This window comes from Equus caballus, chromosome 6 (assembly GCF_041296265.1).
Source record: "Equus caballus isolate H_3958 breed thoroughbred chromosome 6, TB-T2T, whole genome shotgun sequence".
Lineage (NCBI taxonomy): Eukaryota > Metazoa > Chordata > Mammalia > Perissodactyla > Equidae > Equus > Equus caballus.
Window position 1 is genome coordinate 26265290 of NC_091689.1, and position 19315 is coordinate 26284604.

General features: G+C 60.6%; 1 protein-coding gene across 50 annotated transcripts in view; it reads right to left on the bottom strand.

Annotated features, from left to right (window-relative positions):
• Positions 1 to 540: 540 nt before the first annotated feature.
• KIF1A (kinesin family member 1A) overlaps positions 541 to 19315 on the bottom strand; it is a 101512-nt gene continuing 82737 nt past the window's right edge. For 11 of the 50 annotated variants that reach the window (XM_070269649.1, XM_070269680.1, XM_070269661.1 and 8 more), the window contains 13 exons: positions 19210 to 19236; positions 14308 to 14331; positions 12816 to 12930; positions 11669 to 11802; positions 10558 to 10619; positions 9980 to 10125; positions 9145 to 9345; positions 8551 to 8628; positions 7915 to 8039; positions 6528 to 6680; positions 5700 to 5892; positions 4684 to 4820; positions 541 to 4245 (listed from right to left, as the gene is read on the bottom strand). In XM_070269649.1, coding sequence (XP_070125750.1) covers positions 4203 to 4245; positions 4684 to 4820; positions 5700 to 5892; positions 6528 to 6680; positions 7915 to 8039; positions 8551 to 8628; positions 9145 to 9345; positions 9980 to 10125; positions 10558 to 10619; positions 11669 to 11802; positions 12816 to 12930; positions 14308 to 14331; positions 19210 to 19236 — 1438 coding nt within the window. In that variant the 3' untranslated portion in view covers positions 541 to 4202. The remainder of the gene's footprint in view (positions 4246 to 4683; positions 4821 to 5699; positions 5893 to 6527; positions 6681 to 7914; positions 8040 to 8550; positions 8629 to 9144; positions 9346 to 9979; positions 10126 to 10557; positions 10620 to 11668; positions 11803 to 12815; positions 12931 to 14307; positions 14332 to 19209; positions 19237 to 19315) is intronic. The other 39 variants (XM_070269683.1, XM_070269669.1, XM_070269665.1 and 36 more) reach the window with 7 other exon arrangements.

Here is a 19315-nt window from a genome sequence, read left to right on the forward strand (position 1 = left end):
TTCATGTGTCTACAAAGATGATAAAACGATTTTCTCTTATTAGTTTACTATAGTGAATTACACTGATTATCTTTCAAAGCAACCTCGTGTTCCCAGGATAAACTCAACTTGGTCATGAGGTTTTATCCTTTTTACATGTTATTAGATTCAATCTGGTAAAATGTTATTGAGGATACTTGTTTCTATGTTAAAGAATATTGGTCCGTAGTTTTATTTTCTTCTAATGTCTTTGTCTGGTCTTGCTATCAGGGTAATGCTGACCACGTGTGGCTGTGGGCTGCCGGGGCACTAGGCTGGGAGCAAGGGTTGGTGTGCCCGAGGGTGCCTGGAGCTGCTCAGACAGCTGCAGCCAGGTGCCGAGGGAAGCAGGTGGGTGCTCCTCTTGTACCTCCCGCCCCTCGATGCTCTCTCCCCTCCCCGCCTCACCACTGGGGAGGTGGGTGCTGTCTCCGGAAGGTGCAGGACATGGACCCTGTGACCATTTCTGGCCCCATCAAACAGATCCAATGCACAAATAAAGCCACAGTGGAGACCCGCGTGTCTGGTGTTGCATAAGGAGCCACGTTTATTTCTTAATTGGACAGAGCCTTAAGTGCACACACACAGGACAGGAGCCTAGAGCCTAACATTCGGGTTTAGGACGTCAGGGAACCAGAGTCGTTACGTCAGGATGGCAGTTACGGTGCAGGGGCCGGGGTATGCCACACAACCACGTATGTACAAGCCACAGGGGAACCGGGGGGACAGCTAGCTACAGGAAGCACAGGCTCGGGAAGAAGCCACAGCCTCTGTCGATCCTGGGGGAAGGCTTGCCCCATCCCAGGAATAAAGGAGGGCGCCTTCCAGAGTCCCATGCTTGGGGAGCTGACGGAGGACCAGCGAGGGAAGCCCGCTTACGCCTGTAACATCAGCGACATTCAGGGACCCTCTCAGGGCCCTTTGCCACACCCACCCCAGAGGTGCCGAGGGGGCATCAGGATTGACGAGGAGACCACCTCCCTGCAGTCACCCTGGGTGGGGGTGTGTGTGGGTGCATGTGCGCCTGTGCGTGTCTGGTTGATGAGTGAAACGTTGGCATCTTATGAGTGATTCCTCAGAGTGGGGAGGCCTTGGACCTTACAAGCATGTCAACACTCACGCCTGCACACCAGCTGGGTCACGCTGGAGCCCAGTGCCAGTTGGCCTGGAGCCCAGCATCCCCCTCCCTTGGGCCACAGCGGAAGGAGCTCACCCTCCCCTGGAGGGGACAGAGAGCCCTCCCCAGGCGAGGACGGCCATCCCTCAGACCAAAATGAGGCTGCAGCCTGAGCGACATCAAGCATTAAACCAAAAACCGTCTGAGAGAGAAGGCTTTCTAGATCTTTCTCTCCTTCCCTACTTAGCAGGAAATGGCAACCACAGCCAGATTTGACTTTCCTCTCTGTACCGCACAACGTGAGGACCCTCAGTGGCCCTCCAGATCAGCCTGTCATGTCACAGAGGTGGAAACCAAGTCCCAGTTTGTTAACTTGTCCCCGGCTAATAGGACATGTGGGTAGTTTTGGGCATGAAGATTTCCCGACTCATGGATGGAGTTCTCTCCTCAGCAATTCCGGGTTTCTGAACTCTGACCCAGGACCTTTCACTGGAGCAGGTCTGAGAGGAGGAAGTGACAACGGGGACGGGGCCATCAGGTGGCCCCCACCTGGCTCCTAGTCAATGCCAAGATGGTACCAGTCAAAACGCAACGGTCCCTGGGGCACCTCCATGGCTGTGGAGGCTCCTGAATTTGGGGGCAATTCCCTCACGTGGGTCCCCTCCCTCAGCCCTGCCCCACACAGCAGGTGCTCTACAGGTTGGCTATCCCCAGACACCTGCGCCCTGGGTGGGAGGGCCTCAGACCCTTCTGGGCCACAGCTTCAGGCTGGCTGACCTGAGTGGGCCGGGCCTGGGCCCTGCACCCCCAGTCTCCCTGCAGCAAGGCGAGGCTCTCGGGGGACCCGACTCGTCTTAGAACAACTCACCCCATCCCTGTTTCTCCTCCTTACCCTCAAGATCGTCTTAAAAGCCAGAATAAGTGCTTGTTCCACACTGTCTGTCACCTCTGCTCTCTGTGTCTCAGTCCGCTACCTCTGGGAGCTTCTAAGGGGGCTGTAGGCCTCCTGGTTTCTGGACAATGTTCGATTTCAGTCCAGGGTGCGAACCCCCATCTGAGGAGCTCCACAGAGAGCTGCTGAGTCCTGCACTGCAGAGACGCGGTTTCTCAGGACCTGACCCTCACTGACGGAGCCACTCCATCAGCAGCGCCTTCCAGGTCCCGGGGATGAGGCAGCAGTGGGCGAAGCCACTGCCACGCTGCCCCAGAGCCAGGGACGAAAAGGCGCGCTCAGTCGCAACTCCCAACCTGGCTTGAGCCCAACATCCTACATCCCACGTGTGAGGCAAAGCTTAAGGCGCCTGACTGACTTTCCCAAAGGAAAACTTCAAACCGGAACCTTCTCCCTTCGTATGGGGGCCAACACCGCACGTCCCTGGGGGAGAGATACTGCAGGCACTTCTGGTCTCAGTGCACAGAACTGGGAGGATGTCCACGTGTCATGTCAGCGCCAGGAGGGGACAGCCTGGAATAAAGGGGAGTCTCAGGACCACAGACACCTGTCTCGGGGTCACCCAAACCAAGTGGAAAGGGGAGGTGTCAGTGAGCGAGGCCCAGCAAGGATGGCAAAGTGGTGGAAAGCACCAGAGAATGGCGTGGAGCAAGCAAGGCTGGGCGTGCACCCGGTCCTGGACCGCCTGGACCCCGAATGAACCTGCTCTTGGTGGGCCATGCTGAGCTCAGGGGTACTGTGGTGTGTTTGCTGTTTTTCCTGGAGCTAAAAAGAGGCCAAATGTGCCTTGGGGCATGGGAACGGGTCCCTGAAGACCCCCAGGCCTGTGGTTTCTCTGATGGGTTTGTGACCTGGGCAACACACGATTAGATTCTCAGCCTGGGGCTGACTCCTATCCTGTCCTGGGCAACCCTCAGACATGGGATCTGCAAAGGGCACGAATTAGATACTGTAACAAGATTGGAACAAGACAAGGGCAACCAACCGCCTCAGATGCAGGAAGGGAAAGCCGCTTGATGACAGATGACCCCGACGCTGGCCACGCTCACCTGACCCCTTGGAATCTTCTCACTGGGACTCAGAAACTCTCTTCTCTGGAGACAGACAGGAAGTCACAGAGTGTCTTCCCAGGAGCGACCTCGAGCTCACCCCATTTCTCATGGCAGCTGGAAAAGCTGCACCACAAGCCCCTCGCTGGCTGGACCGTCACCCTGGACCGCCTCTAAACGCAGCTGCCCGCACCTGCCAGCCTGGACACATGATACAACCCAGCGGGATCCTGACCCCTCTCTCTCCCGGTCCCCGCCAGGACGGTCCCTCACAGCCCAGGCGCCCGTCGGCCTCATGTCTCACAGGCTCCCAGGGAGAAGCTGCTGGCCCTGTGCGTGGAGTCGCACCTCACGGGGCTGCTGACCGGGTGAGATGTGGATTCAACCTCCCGCGAGAAGTAACACACGCCACCTTCTGTGCTGCTCAGACTTCAGGCATCGGATCCCCCCAGCACGCACACTCCCCGCACAAGGGCCTGCCCCACATACGGCTGGGGAGGAGCCCAGCCTGTCCAGACACCTCCTCACTGGTCTTCTGAGGCGGCTGCCCCACCCTGTCTGTCCTCAGAGGCTTGGGAGAGGCATGTGAGGACCAACGGGGGGCAGAGTCCGTCTGAATCCTAAGTGTCTATGTGAAGGCATTAGAAATAAATACTTATAAACAGAGCACAGTCTTAGAGTTAATTTCTGAGTGGACTGTTTCAATGTCACTAACTAACGTATATTAATTATAAGTCTGTCTATGCTTAAAAAAATATGAGAACGCAGCGACGCCCCTGTGACTTGTGCCCTCTGACCTTGCCAGCGTCTCCCAGCTCTCCCCCCAGGGCATGTTCTGAAAGAAGAAATGACAAGAAACCGGCCTCTGAGGGAGCATGACAGGTCATGTGCTGCAGGTCCCCTGGCCAGAGTGGGGCTCGCTGGGCCCAGCTGCGTCCCCAGGAGGAGGGGCTCGCTGGCTGGCTGGTGGAGGCAGGGCCGGGCGGCTGTTGACAGTTGACACGACGGATGGAGACGAGGACTGGGGAGCGGGGCTGGGCCTGCTGGCTGTCGGGAGGGCTCTGGCTCAGACCCTCATCTGGGCAGACCTCCTTCGGGAGAGCTTGGAGCTGTGGGAGGACCGGGGGAAGCAGTGGTCAGGGGAAGCGGCAGGGGTGGGATGCCGGCAGAAGGGGCCCCACGGCAGGCCTCCATGCTGCTTGACGGCCCGTGCCCCTCTGGTTCCCTCAGCACCGGGAGAGACTTAATCTCTGCTCCCTGTCAGCATGACCTTGGAGGAGCAGCCCACCCTCCTCCTGTAAGTCACTGCCGTGGGAGGGGCCTGGCGAGTCCCCTGCCTGACTGTGCGGAGTATTTTCCCTCCATGAAGGCCCACCCTGGGCAGAACGTAAATTTTGAAAATCTCAGGGATTTATATACTTCACGAGTTGCAATGGCACCAAAATGAGGCTTAATGTTCTCAAGGAGGTCCTCCCAACCCAAAGGAGCTAGAAGAGCCCTCCGGTCCTCCGAGGAGGAGGGACACCCATCCAGGAGGCAGCCCATACCGGATGGTCCCGGCCAGGAGCGGGTTGAAAGCGTACAGCCAGTCGTGCATGTCCTTGTCGCTGTTCGCCTGCAGCAGGATGCCACGGTGCTCCGTGCACACCGCGAACGTGTTGGGCGTCTGCAAAGGGAGGCCCCACTGTGAGGAGGCGCGAGACCTCTCTTGGGTCAGGACGCAGTGGTCACCACTCCCCTGGGGCCCAGGCGGGTGGGTGGGGAAGGGGCGCCACTGGGGAAATCTCACGGATGAGGAAGCAGGAAAGAAGACTCAAAGGAGAGGGCAGAGCTGAAAAGGCTGTGGCTTCCTTCTGGAAGGCTCTGCAGTCAGGGCACCCCTTCCCGTCTCATGCCCCAGGGCTACCCTGCCACTGCTCTGCGTCCCCATGGGCTGAGTCCACCCCTCACTGGCCCAGGTTCCTTCCCCTAGGACCCGGGCTCAGCTGCTGGACCAGACGTGTCCATCGGGCCCCATGAATCCCCGTATCTTCTCTCAAGCTTGAGCCCTTGGCGAGCCCTCACTTCCACCCCACCCCCACCAAAGGGAGTCAGAAATCATCCAGTGGGCACAGTAGCTGCCAGCAGGAAGGAGTCAGGGCCCCTGGCACACACATCCGGGGTGACTGCTTGCTCAGACAGGAGCAAGGACAAAGCCAGGGGGACAGGGAGCCAGATTCCTGGGGCCACTGCATGGCAGGCCCTACGGCACTCAGCACCACCCACCCTGGCCGTCCCCAGGAGGAGGGGACTGGGTCATTGGCCATCAAATGGGAAAGAGTTCATGCTTTCCTGGCCCACGAACCAGGGCCCATCACCATCCGCTGTCACCAGGACTCTGAGTTCCATGGGCAGACAGAGAGACCCCAAGACACGAGAGGCAGAGGGACAGTGAGGCTGCACCATGTCCCCAGGAGAGACAGCAGACACAGGGCCTGCAGAGGAGGATGAGGCCAGGCTCCCACCCTCCCTCCCTGGGCCCCGGCCAGCCCAGGACCCGCCCTTCCCGTCTCCATGGCCGCACCTTGAGCATGGCCTGCTGGTCTTCGCTGTACTCCACCTGGGCGGTGGAGAGGTTGAGCACAAACCTCTCCACGGCGTCCTTGTCACTGTTGTACATGTAGGCGTACGGCCGCCGCACCACCACGAAGCGTTTGGCCCAGCCGGCCGTGTGCGGCTCCAGGAAATGCAGGTACCCCTTCTTGGAGACGATCGGGCTGTGGGGCGAGGACATCTGCTCACTCGGGCCCTCCTGGCAGTCAGTGGCGGGGCCGAACGCGGGGGCCACCATGCACCACTGAGCCAGGCCCTCGGCAGTGGTGGCCACAGCACAGCTCAGAAAGTGGGCCTTCAAGGGGATTAGCCGGGGCCCTGAAGGTGCCTGGTAGAAACCCAAGCCAGGGGGCAGGGACCAGAACCACCAACCCACCCCTGGGCCTCAGTTTCCCCAGCTATAAAATGGAGAAACTTAAAAAAAGCTGAAGCTGCTCCTGACCTGTCACACTGTGCCCCATGACCACAAGCCATCAGTTATGGGGGGTCTCAGGGCAGCAAGGGCCAAGCAAGCATTTTGCATAGTGGCCAAGCCAGTAACTTGCAAATGCGTTAAAACCATCTTTCTGCAGAGCTGCCCAGTGGCCCCTGGCCCTGGACCTGGGCTCTGACCACCTTCCTGCCTGTTACTGTCTGCTCATTCTCCACCCTGCCTCAGGTCAGGGGTGGCCTACCCGACCCCCTAGTACAGGGCTGTCCCCTGCCCTAGGCCAGGGGCAGCCTGCCTACCCTCTTGGGGACAGAGCTGGCTGTGCAGCACTTTAGAAAGGCCTCTGTTTGGGGCAGGGCTCCCACGCACCTGACCCGGATCTCTTGGATGTCAGGAACCAGCAGGCGCTGGGGCTCCTTGTCCACCTCTGACACCGGAGAAGGGGAGGGGGGCTTCTTGGAATCCGCCTCTGGCACAGGCTCAGGCTCTGGGCTGGCTGGCCGGGAGCAGGGCTGGGGGGTCCTGGGAAAGCAGAGCGAGGCCCTTGCATGCCTGCCAGCAGACTCTTCGCTGGGCCTGGGAACCATCTCCACCGGGGCTTCCCCCACGGTCAGCATCGCCCTCTCAGAGCCGCCATGGGGCACCTTTCAGGGCCTGCCCTGCTGTGCCCACAGATGGAGCTCTGGGCCCACCCACTTGAATCCAGGATTGTGCTGGGCACAGGAGGTAGGGGCCTGGCTGTGCAGGATTCGACACCCTTCTCCCGTGGTGCTTTCTGCCTCCCCCGCTCCACCCCCAGGAAAAGAGACTCCAGCATCTCTTCATCTCCAAAACTGAGCTGAAGTTGACATACTGTTCTCAGGGCCTGTTTGTGCACTGGGAGCTGCTGGCCTATAGGCACCTGCCAGGCCTGGAGTGGCCAACCTGGTGGCCAAGGAGGCCTGTCTCAGGATGGGGCCCAGAGGGCTCCATACCTTTTCTTTTTTTTTCCTGAGGAAGATTGACCCTGAGCTAACATCTGTGCCAATCTTTCTGTTTTGTACATGGGATGCCTCCATAGTATGGCTGATGAGTGGAGTACGTCAGGGCCTAGGATCCAAACCTGAGACCCCAGGCCACCCAAGCAGAGGACACAGAACTTTAACCACTCAGCCACGGGGCCGGCTTCTTTCTTTCTTTTTAAGAACAAGACTTGGAAGCCCTGAGGCGTTTTAAAACCTGACAGATCAGAAGTTCGCGGTGTTAGCAAAGTTGGGGGTCCCTTCCAACACTCTGCTCACAGATGTCAGAGGGTCCTTCTTAACAGTAGGGAGCCTAACGCTTCCCTAAGAACTGTTTTGTCGCCTTTTCTCCCCACTAAGCATTTTATGAGCACTGCCCTGTGAAAAGGGTTTTCTGTTTTGTGTCGTTTTGACCTGTTCCTGGTTTTAGTCACGACTGCATTTTAAATTTATGCTTCAGCAGAAAAGGATCTCGTACAGGAGACACAGGCAGGGCCCAGGGGCGGAGGATCGGAGGCGGGGAAGTGGGCGTGGCCCCGGGGCGGAGCTGTGGAGATTGGAGGCGGGGCTGTGGCGGGGATGGGGGGCGGGACCACGGGGATCACGCCAGCCAGGCGGACGGGCAGACCCCCATTCCACCCTGACCTGCAAGTGTGTGGCTGGACATCCTCGGCCACGAGTGCTCTGCCTTCTCTGTGCTCTGTGCCTAAGTCAGTGTCATCGGTTGCTTCCCCGGGAGCCTGGAGCTCACTCACCTTAGGTCAGCCGCTCCATACCGCCCTTCGACCAGAGAGGGGCAGGTGGAGGAGGGGGTGAGTGTGGCCGCCCCCAGAGGGGACATGGACGGGTCCCGCAGCAAGGTGACAGACATCTCAGAGAGCTGCAGAGGAGAGAGAGCCTTTGTGGAGGGACACGGGGAGGGTCTCCAGGCCCTCCGTATGGGGGTCACCCCTGCATGGCTGATCCCTGCACCTTCACTCCAAATTTACCTCCCGTTTAGGGCACCCCCCATCCAAACTGCAGGCCAGACTCTCCTCCCTGTCTCCCCAGGACCCTCTCCCAGCCCCTCCATGCCCCCATCCTGCCCCTCCCAGGGCTGCAGGCTCTGCCTTGCCTCAGGAGGGATTCATGGCCACTGGGCTCCAAAGAGCGAGTGAGGACCACTGGGTGGGATCCAGGATGGTGTAGCCTGAGCCCAGACTCTAGGATGTGCAGCCTGAGAGCTGTGGCGAGAGGCCTAGCCAGGCAGGGGGGAGAGGCCAGTGCAGAGGACAAAGGCTGGTCTTGGGGGTAGCTGGGGGGCCGAATGAGACCACAACAGGGGGGAGTGCCACCAGGGGAGGCTGAGCCCTGAGCTGTGGTGGCGGCTCTGAGCCAGACTCGGCACCCACCTTGCTCTCACTGGCGCTGATGCAGACGTGGCTGTGGGTGTACTCTCTGTTGAATGTGTGCGTGAGGAGGCGTAAGCACTGCAGGGAGAGCAAACGCCCGTCAGGAGCCTCCCAGGAGCCAGCTCTGCCCTGGGCAGGGCCCTCCGACATGAGCGACTGGCTGAGGGGCCTGGGCACTGCAGGTCAAGGTCGGCAGTGCCTCCACCTTTCCAAGGTGATGGGGCCGTTCGGGGAAGCCTCCCAGGGCAGAACTGGGGCCTGGGTGAAGCCAGGGTAGGGGCAGCATCACCCCCAGAGCTGGAGACTTGCCCAGGGGCCCACCCAGCAGCAGAAAGGGCAGCTCTGGATGGAGGTGATGAGCTCTCCATCAGTGCAGGTATTCAAGAGAGAGCAGGTCACTGCTTGGGAGAGGAGGCTGTAAAAGGCCCCCAAATTCCAATGCGGGTAGGGTGGGGGTGGTGGGCAAGGGGACTCTATGAACCCCTCATTCTCCCAGATCCCAGGACAGGAGCCAGCCACAGATCAGGCTGGGTCACCGGAGCCCTGGAGGAGCTGGGGTCATGGCCATGCTGCTCGCCCACTTGCCTGCCCTACCTTGACAGCCAGCTCCCGCTGCCTCTCGTTGGGAGCCTCCAGGGGTGATGGCCGGCCCTCAGCCGAGAGCGGGGAGGAGGCGCAGGACGAGCTGTGGGACTCAGAGTCCTCACTGGAGATGGGGGACAGCACCTCGGGCCCGGGCCGCTGGGTGGCCTCCAGCTTCTCCCGCAGCAGCAGGTAGTGTCTGGTTTTCTCGACCTGCCACAGGAGTGAGAGTGCGGCCTCACCTGCTGCCTCCGTGCAGGGCAGGAGAGGGGCCTGGGTGGCCGCACTGGGCCCCTGGGGCCCCTGGTCAGGCCCCGGGAGAGCTTGCCTCTCTCCCAGGCTGTGGCGTGTGGAATGGAGCCACACTGAGTCCTGCAGCCGCTCTTCACTGTGGCCAACACGCTGCCCCCTCCATCCCTGGCCTTGCGGCCCAGTGTGTGTGCCCACGGTGAGCAGATGGACATGTGCATTCCCAACACCAGCTTCCTGGGGGGGTGCTGTGGGCTCCGAAGCCTTGGGGAGGGCCCAGAGGGTGGGCACGGGCCTCCACTGAACCTTGCCACATGCACCCCTCCGCCCAAGCAGTCAGCACCTGGCTGCTGGACACTGACCAAGCGACTGAAGGGCCTTGCCCACCCCAACTTTCTTCCCAGGTTTCTTTCTCACCCATCTACGTGCCCAACAGTCTTCTCCGGTTAGGTCAAGAATAAACCTTCCGCTCTAAGCCAGTCATTTTTGTCGAGTACCGCAAACCCCCCGTGATGAGCAGTTTGAGTGTCAGGAGTTCCACCCTGGGGTGGCCTGGGACTCCCAACCGTGGTCCCCTGGCGGGGTGGCACAGGCTCACCTCCTGCAGGAGACTCAGCTTCTCCAGCTCCCACTGGTGGTCCAGGATGAGGCTGTCACTGCGGGGCCTCCAGCCCGCCAGGTTCTCCTCGCCCCGGACGTAGGCCACAGACGTATCCAGCACTCGCCGGCGCCGCCGTTGCATCCCTGGAAAGGGGATGCTGGTCTGACCACATCCCTCCCCATGGGTGTCGGGAGGGAGCTCATCCACCCAAGGGAGACTGGCCCCCTGGGGAGGCTCCCCTTCCCCTGCCCCTGCCCCTCACCCTTGGTCCACCCTGGGCCCCGCAGAGCCACACTGGGTCTCGCCCACAGGAAGTTATCCAGCACTGTATCCCATGAAAGGTCACTGCTGCCACCTTCTGGCTGTCCCCCTACACGGCCTCTCCCTTTGCTGAGCCTCGCACCTCACTGTCCTCCAATCTCTCAGAACAACTCTGGAGGTCGCAAGGTGAGCACCTGCATCTCGCAGGTGAGGGCCCCCAAAGGGCAGATTAGCTGAGGTCGCCTGACTCCCTGACTCCCAACAAAGTGCCCCTCCCATCCCCATCAGCCAGAGAGAGCAGGGTGCACGCCTACCTGGGCTGCCCGCATCGGCCACGTGGCACAGGCTGAGCTCGTACACGCCCGTCACACGGTTGCTGCGGGGAGCAGAGGGGGACCCATCGTCACCAGGCACAGTGATGCCCCGAGACCAACTCTCACCACCATCAAGTACACATTGGGCTCGAGTCCCACCGCATGCCCATGCCGTGGTGGGCATGGGGTGGCTGGGGTGTCAGCGTCCCTGTGCTGCAGTCCCTGTACAGACGGTCCCCATTCCAGACCCCCTTTTCCCCATGACCACTGATTCTGCCGAGGGCACCACACCAACCCTCTCACGGAGGTGAGCCCTGCTGGCCGGGGCCGCCCACCCTCACCAGGGAACCTCCCGGAAGGCTGGGTCATGGCCAGCCCAAGGCCACAGTCCTGACCCCCACACTCCTTCCTCTCACCGTGCCCAGAGTGGCCCGGACACTGGGGTCCATAACACAGAGCGTGTGGGGAGCCTCACCAAAGCTGACCACAGGTGGCCCACACCCTTGGCGGTCTCTGCTGCTGGGGCAGTGACCCTCCTCACTGCCTTGACAATCTGTCCTTCCTCCCAACCCCCCAAGATGCAGGGCATGGTCCTGGTGTCTGATGTCTGACCCCTCAGGTGCCGCCAGCCTCCATCCAGAGCTCCCCCTTCCCATCCTAGCCACCCACACGTATCCAGTTCTCCTACTGTGTGCGTGCAGGCCGTCCCGAGAGCACAGATGCCGGAGGTTCCCGGAGAGGAAGGTCACCCAGCAGGGGGTGCAGTGCGGCCCTAAGACCACCCACGGGGGTCCCAGGGCAGATAGCCAGGCGCTCCCCGCTGCACCCTCCAGGCAGGCCCGGCCTTTCTCATGGCCCCTCAACATGCCATCAGTGTCCCTGGATGTGCCCTGTGACTTCCAATGACCCCAGCATCAGAGGTGAGCGAGAGGGAGCCAAGAGGCCAGCAAGTCCAGCTTCTCCTCTGGGCCAGACTGCGCTGGAGCGCGTCATGCGAGCGTCAGACCGCTGGGGTACCCCCAGGGCCACCCCCTGTGCAGAGCCTGGTCTGTCCTCACCGGGACCAGGGCACCAGACAAGGCAGGTCCCTCTGCCCCCTCAGCGGGCTTACCTCTCTGAGGCCCGCAGGCTCCCACTGCCGAACAGGTTGCGGATGGAGCGCGAGGCCGGCAGCTTGGCGTCGCGGGAGTAGAAGACCATGCAGAAGTCTTTGGTGATGACGGCCGGCTGGGTGCAGTTCTCCATCTGCAGTGGGTGGGGCAGAGGCAGGGGCTCAGGCACAAGGACACCCCCAGACTGCCCTGGCCCCAGGTCCCCTTCTATCCTCCGGGTCCCCCAGCACAGCCCCTGATCCAGGCGGGAGAAAGTCTCTGTTCTCTGCTTGAGCCAACTCCTGCGGGAGAGAGGCAGCCAGGGCCCTGCCTCCCTGGGGCTGCCAGAGGGCCAGGTGTCCATGCAGGGGGCCCCGAGGGTCCCAGACACGGGCCTCACCCTCTTGGGCCTCAGCCGCCTCACCATAAAATCAGGTGACGCGCTTCCAGAAATGTGTGTGAGGATCAAACCCGATCCTGTCTGTGCCCCCACATTTTAACTCTAAAATGCCACAAAAAATGACCATGGTGGTCTCCGTGCTGTCTTAAACAGCTGGGTCTTTCGTTTCCTGAGCTCATGGTAACTGCTGACAAAGCTGATGTGTGCCGAGGACTTGTCCGGGCAGAGCTCTGTCTGCCAGCATTTTCTCAGCCCGAGAAAACCACCATCCCGCGAGGTGGTCCCCATGTTATAGCCGGAGTGATCAGGCTCTGAGGGGAGGTGGATGCCTTCGCCTCCACCATCCTGTTGGCTACCAACCCCAAATCTCCTAATTCCTCACTACTGTGCCCAGCTAGAAAGGACCACACTCCCAGCCTCCTCCTGTGCTTTTCGAAGGGAGGTCACAGCCTGAGAACCTGGGAATGAAGTTGGGGAGGCTTCTGTTTTTGTGCTGCCTGGAACATAGATGCAATGTCTGGTAGTACCACAGCCATTTTGCAACCCCAAGGACAAATCCACACACTAAAGATAGTAGGATGGGTTAACTGTGAGCATTGCCATTGAAAGTACATGGATTTAACAATGACTTGAGAAGTCTTTTGAGAAGATACAGGATGGTCTGGGGTTGTCCAGGGCTAACAAGCGCCCTCATTGCCCCTTGGCAGGCAGCTCAGGCTTGGGGGATGGGTGATTTTGGTGGAGTGCCCTGGGCAGAGGTTTCTTGCCTCGATGTAAGCAGAGAGGGTCATGTAGATTTTCTCTCGATAGGGGGTGACCCGGTTCAGCAGGAGGGAGTTGTGCATGGAGCTGTCCCACGCAGCCTCAAACTGGTAAAAGGTCCTGGAAGGAAGCAGAGACGAGGTAAAAGATAACAGGTGCAGGCCATTCTCTGCTGGGATGGGGACATGCAGACGGACAAACACAGACAGACACAGACAGACAGAGACATGTGGCTGACCCACAGGGAGAGCCGCTGGGGCCACAGGTCCAGAAGCCCTGGGGGTGTCCAGGAAGGACAGAACCTCCTTACTCAGGACCGGGCTGGGTGGGGGACTCCAGAGGCCACCATGGGAGTCCCAGAGCTCTCTCAGCTCCACCCTGGATGGATGGGTGAGATGGATGGACAGGATGGGACGTTTTAGCCCACAGCTCACAAGCTGCGGCCCGAATGCGAAGGTGGCGAAGGAGGCAGGCAGAGGGGAGAGGAAAGAGGAGGGACAGAGAGGGCGAGAGGAGAGAGGGGAGACGGAAGCAGAGAGAGATGAGAGATGGGGAGAGGGCGGGAAGCGGGGACCTCAGCCTCGGTCTGAGTAAGGAGGGGCCGTGGCCTCTCCCTGGACCTGAAGGGGACCTGCCAGTCTGCCAAACCCTCCACAGCCCGTCTCCCCCACCAACCAACTTGCCCTCAGGAGAGGGGGGCCCTCAGAGGAGGATGCTTGGAGTGGAAACTGGGGTGGCCCATGGCAGCCGGGCTCCGTGGGAAGGCAGCTGTCCACTTAGCACAGAGCAGGCAGTAGTCCCTTCTCTCTGTCCCTGATCTCTGACCAGGAAAGATAATGAGCAGAGTGTGAGCCAGTGGCCCAAAAACCCCTCCCAGGGGGCAGGATATTGGCTCTACCAACATGTCAGTGGCTTCCACTCCAGAACAGGGCTCTCTGTTACAAGACAGTTGTGTTTTCAACCATCGGACGGCAGAGCTCCTAAACTCTTGCCTTGGGCGGGGCACGTGGTGGGAGGCCCTTCACATTTGAGGTGGAGAATTTGCCTCAATCCACAGGTGGCCACTCTGTGGGCCCCGGGCAGCACGGCTCAGCCCCAGCCTTGCCCAGTTTCCCTCCAAGCATCCTCACAAAGACACAGTTGAGAAACACGTCAACACAAACAGCCGGGCAGCGGCACACGCCCCGGCACCACCGGGCCCCTTCCGAAGAGCTGGCCCGCCCGGGAGCGTGGAGGGCGCCCGGGGAGCGACGCCCCGTTGGGCTACGGACAGCGCCACGGCCACCCGTCTCTCCATGGCACAGTCCAGGGGTGCGGGGAGAAGCAGAGGGACGGGGCAGGCTGCTGTCGGACACACGTCACCGGGACAAAGATCCAGAGGGAGGGACGTGAGGACAGCGGGGTAACCAGAGAGCGGGGAAGACGTCGGAGGAGAAAGGAGATTGAGAAGCGGAAGAGGACAGACCAGCGAGTGCGGAAGAGAAAAGTGAGCTGTACCTAGTGTCATTTCCGAATGAAACGCTAAAGGCGGAGGCAGCCAGGACACACACGTACACACACAGAAGAAATTCACATGTCAGAACAAGCGCCGTCGCCTGGCCGCGGACAAGCGAAGTGAGCGCGCGAGGCCGCGGAGGCTGCTGACCGCGGCTCACGGGTGGAGATGCTGGTGGCCCACGGGGCTCTCGCTGTGGGCGGGGCCCACTCGGGGCTCCTTCCCCCGTATCTGCAGTGACAGCCTTGGGTCTGTCCCCAGCAAGACTTGGCAGACACCCCTGGAGCCATGACCAAAACCTAGAGGGACGCTCTCCATCCCGGGGACCCCAAACACCCCGGATGGGGCCATGCCCGGAGGCAGAGCCGGAGGCCTGCTGCTGCCCGGCTGGGGAAAAATGCCCTCCAGACCCCCTGGCTCCAAATGCCACTTCACAGCCGTGTGACCTCGGGCTGTCAGCAGACATCTCTGTGTCCTGCTTCCTGGACAGACGACAGGCAGTCACTGTCCCTGCCTCACTGAGATGTCCTGTGGGTTAAGTGAGCCAACACGCAAGCTTGCTGAGAACAGGGCCTGGGCGCACACATCAGCATCACTAACATCATTGCTGGTCCTCACCTCCAGGAGGCCCTGATGACAACGCACTGGGAAACAGGGCCCCTATCCTGGTAGGCTGGCCAGCCCCAAATCCTCCCGCTTGGGCCAAGGACTCGGCTCGTGCTGTCCCCTCTGTCCACCTGCCTCAAAAGTCACTAAAGGACGCTGCTGGCTTCTCTTCCGCTGCCAGTGCTCTGAGTGTGTACCCCAGCCCACCCCCACCCCGCCCCTCAGCCCCTGGGGTCGGGGACCAGCAGGCCTTGCCTGCATCTGCGTGCATTCGCTTCTCTGTGCCCTCAGGAAAGAACTGGCCCAGCTCAGGGTCCTCTTCAGGCATCAGAAGCTGAGACCCCACCCCATCCTGGGGACCCTCACCCCTGGGTGGGACACACCAAAGAGCCAGCCACGTCAGGCCAGCATAAACCCCCAGGGCTCACCCAGGGATGGCGCCCAGGACCAGGCAGACTGTGCCAGAACCCGGGCTTGGGGCTGTAAGAAGAAACCCACCCCCACATGAGGCTGGTGGAGGCCCTCGCAGAGGCTCTCGGCTGAGTGCCCTCAGTCAAGTTAGGATGCGGCTTTGCCACGATCGAACTCCAGTGACCTAGAATTGCTCTAAAAACCTGACTCTGGTGGGTCTCATGGGTGGGGTGGGGTGGGGTGGGAAGGAGGGAGGGGGCCCTCTTGGGCCCGTGTCCCCAGCCCCATCCCCCAGGGGCCAAGATAGGTAGCTGGACCACAGTCCACCTGGCACGGCCATGATGCTGTCCACAGGCCATTTCCAAACCAAGGGTCAGCCCCAGCCCCATGCAGCCTCCTGCAGATTGGCCCTCAGCAGGCAGCCAGCCGTGGCTCCACGTGGCCACAGGTGCCTGACCCTGGAGCCCTGGGCGAGGAGAGTCCTCAACGACACTCTCAAGCCCCCTGTAGAGGGAGGTCTCACCCAGACCCCGAGTGAGAATGGGAGCGGCTGACAGTGGGTGTGCTCGGGGTGGGGCGGGGTGGCAGAGTGGCAGCCCACCCACCCATGTGGGACCCAGGCAGCCATGTGGGGTGCCCCGAGCTTGCAGGACTCAGTGTGGGAGCCACTGATCGGTGCCCCCTCGATCATATGGCAGGAAATCAAGACCCAAAGAGTCTGAGAGGGAGGCACGGCGCATGCACGATGCGACTGGGGGCCATGGGGACCACGCCAGGACCCTCTCAGCAACTCTCTTGGCATCAGGTCACCCCCGGAATGGAGCCCCCATTCTGCATAGTGCTCCTCACTCTACCCCCACAACATTCAGCCAACCCCTCCGATACAATTACAAGGGGAGACGTGCGGCCCAGTGGGGTCCCTGGACCCGAGGCCTTGGCACCACGAGGGAACTGCTGGCAGTGCAGATTCTCAGGCCCCACCCCAGATCCATTTAGCTAAAAATGCTGGGGTAGGGCGGCCTCGTGAGCAGAGCATCTGAGCTGACTCTACGGAGTTTTTCCACGGGCTCGGCCACCCCATCATCCTGTGGACCCTCCCATTCTGGGGAAACAGGCCCAGAGTAGGGACGGCCAGGATGGGGCTGCCTGGGCTCTCGCCCTCTCCCGCTCTCCAGCGAGGCTGCCCCAGCCCTGCCCGCTGCTCCTCGTCCTCAGCCCTTCCATCCATGTGCCATGCTCAGGACTCCATTTTAAAGAAAGGGGAGCAGGCCGGCCTGCTCCTCAAGCGCCTGCTTAACACCTCAGCACCCTAAGGATGGCATGGACCCTTCTGCTCCAGGGAGGGTAAAGCCTGGGGAAGAGGTAAAAATGGGGTGGAAGGTTCGAATCAAGTCTCTATGCCACAAACCCCTCCCCTCACCCCATGTGTCTCCTGGGAACTCTGTGAGTCTGTGTGTGAGACACTCTAGGGGCATCTTAGTGCAGCCCCTTGGGTAAAATGGGGGTGGTCAGTATCAAAAGACATGCTTTTACTCAGGAGCTATGCGTGTTAAATTAACGAGGAGTATTTTAAGTGAAATACTAATTAGGCAGTGGTGCTAATGACCACACACTCACATTTATAAAGTTATGTGTGCAAGGCCTCATGCTAAAAGCATTTCATGTAACATCTCATTTAATCTCACAACAACCTCGGATAGGGCTAATATTATTCCCATTCTGAGGGGGAAGGAAAATAAAGTTCCAGAAGGTTCTGCCACTTCTCCACACTCACACAGCCAGCCAAGGGCACAGCCAGGCTGCCCCAGCCCAGTCGGTGCAGCCCCAGGTTCTGCCCTACTCCAGACATCTGGATGAGCTGCTCCCTCCACCACACCCCCACCCTCTGCTTGTCCCCAGTGCCGACCATCACGATGGTTCCTGCCCCTGGAACCAGCCCCGTGGAGGACACGCAGACCTGAGTCGTGGGGCGCTGAGCCCCCTTCCCTCTCAGTGCCCTGAGACTCCTCTTGCAGGTCAAGCCCACTGGGGGCCAGTGAGCCCACCTCTGGAATCGGGGGCCTGGGCCCCCGGCTCAGGTGTGGGGTGAGGTCTCCCTGAAGTCCAGAGGCTGGTGAAAGAGGCCCCAGTGGAAGGCAAGAATCTGTCCCCCTCCTTTCCTGGTGCCAGGTCCTCCTGGCCACAGGGTCCTGCTTCCACTTTACCCAGAACCTTCCTAAAAGCATGATGTGTTTGCATATGGGAGTGTCCAGGACCAGCCTGAGCACCCCCATATCACACCAAGCTGGTTGTGGAAATGCAAACTTGGACAAAATATCCACATCCCCCTGCAATCATACTGATAGGCTTGGAAGTTTCCATTCATCAAGGCAGCAGCCCCTAGATGGGGTCCCCTCTAGAGAAGGAAGCCGAGCAGATGGGCTCCCAGCCTAGAGCCTTCTGAGAGCAGGGAGACTGCCTGGGCAGGCTGCAGCCACCTTGGCCAGCCCAGCTCACCTCTAGGAGCAGCTAGCAGGCCGCCTCCTCCAGCAAGCCCGCCCGACTGTCCGGGAGAAACAGGTCTCTCCTCTGCCCGTGCAGGGCTGTGCCGCCTCGTCAGGTGCAGCCACCACCACTACAGCTTTCCCTTGACAGCAGGACTTTCTCTGCCTCGCCCAGCTGCGTGTGCCCCAGGAGGGCCTACAGCAGTCTTTGGAAAAGATGTGCTCACAGAATAGCTGCATATTCGTATGCCCCTCAGGGACATACCAACAGGAGCCACAGCCTGGCTCGCTGCCCCATGGGGCCTCAGCTACAACTGCCCGGGCACACTCACAGTGACTATCTGTCCTGACCCATTACAGCCATGACCCGACAAGGACTCTCCCCTGGGGCTCCATCCAGAAGCGGGGGGGGGTCACCATCCCTGACCCCACTCCGTGCCGCTTAAAGGCTCAAACAGTCGTGCTAGAAGGGTTCCTGCTGCTCACTTCATCTTCCAGAACAGCTGACCCAGAGGACCACCGCCAGGGAGCTCTGGCCACAATCCACAGGGACCTGGGAGGTGACGACCTTGACCTTCCACTCAGAACAGACTTGAGCCTCGAGGATAAAGTCTGGATTAGGAACTGTAAGGCTGTCCACACCCAGAGCCTCGCTGACTCCTGCACCTGGCCCCTGCAGGCAGGGGCTGCACTCAGGTCAGGGAGGGAGCTGTGGTCCCAGGCTCAGGAACCCGGGCCTCCCAGAGCTTGGACCTGGGACCACCCATGTGAGTGCTGAGACTTAGCAGCCCTTCACAACTTTACTGCCCACCTACATTCCAGCCAGGAATGAGGCTGGAGCCTCTCGCCTGGCCAGACAAGGGCTCACCTCGTCCGGTGTGGAAGGTGCAGAGCCGGGCTCTCCTGGCGGGGCTGGTTCCTGGCCGCCCCCGCCATCCTGTGCCCACTACGGCCCCTCCCTCCATCCCTCCCTCCTTCACCTGGCAGGGAGGGGGCGCTGAGCCGAGGGCAGCCTGGCCGGGAGCCGGGAGCTGACATGCAGGGCGCCTGCTCCGGCTCTCGCAGGGGTGGGGGTCGCACGGGCGGGCAAGACTCAGGGGCAGGAGGAGCAGGGGGCCAGCCAGCGTCTACGGAAGGGCAGGAAACTACCCAAGCAGCCAAAATCAAGAGTAGGGGCAGAAGGGATTCAGCCAAGGGTGGGGGGAGGGGGAGGAAGCAATAAAAAAAATTCAAAAAGTATCCCAAGGAAATAAAACTAAAGAAGAAGATGGGAGAAACAGGAGGGAGAGGTGAGCAGGTGTAGAGGAATCCAAGAAGCGGAAATAAACCCCAGGGCCGGGACTGGGGAAGGCGGGGGGTAGGGGAAGGAGAGAGGCTGAAATAAACCAAGGGCACAAATGGTACCTAGGCATGTCCGAATCAAGAAACTGCCTGCAAAACACAAACAATCACAGGTTAGTGAGGGCGGCGGGGCCGGCGGCGGGCAGGGGGCAGCGAGCAGGGGCGGGGC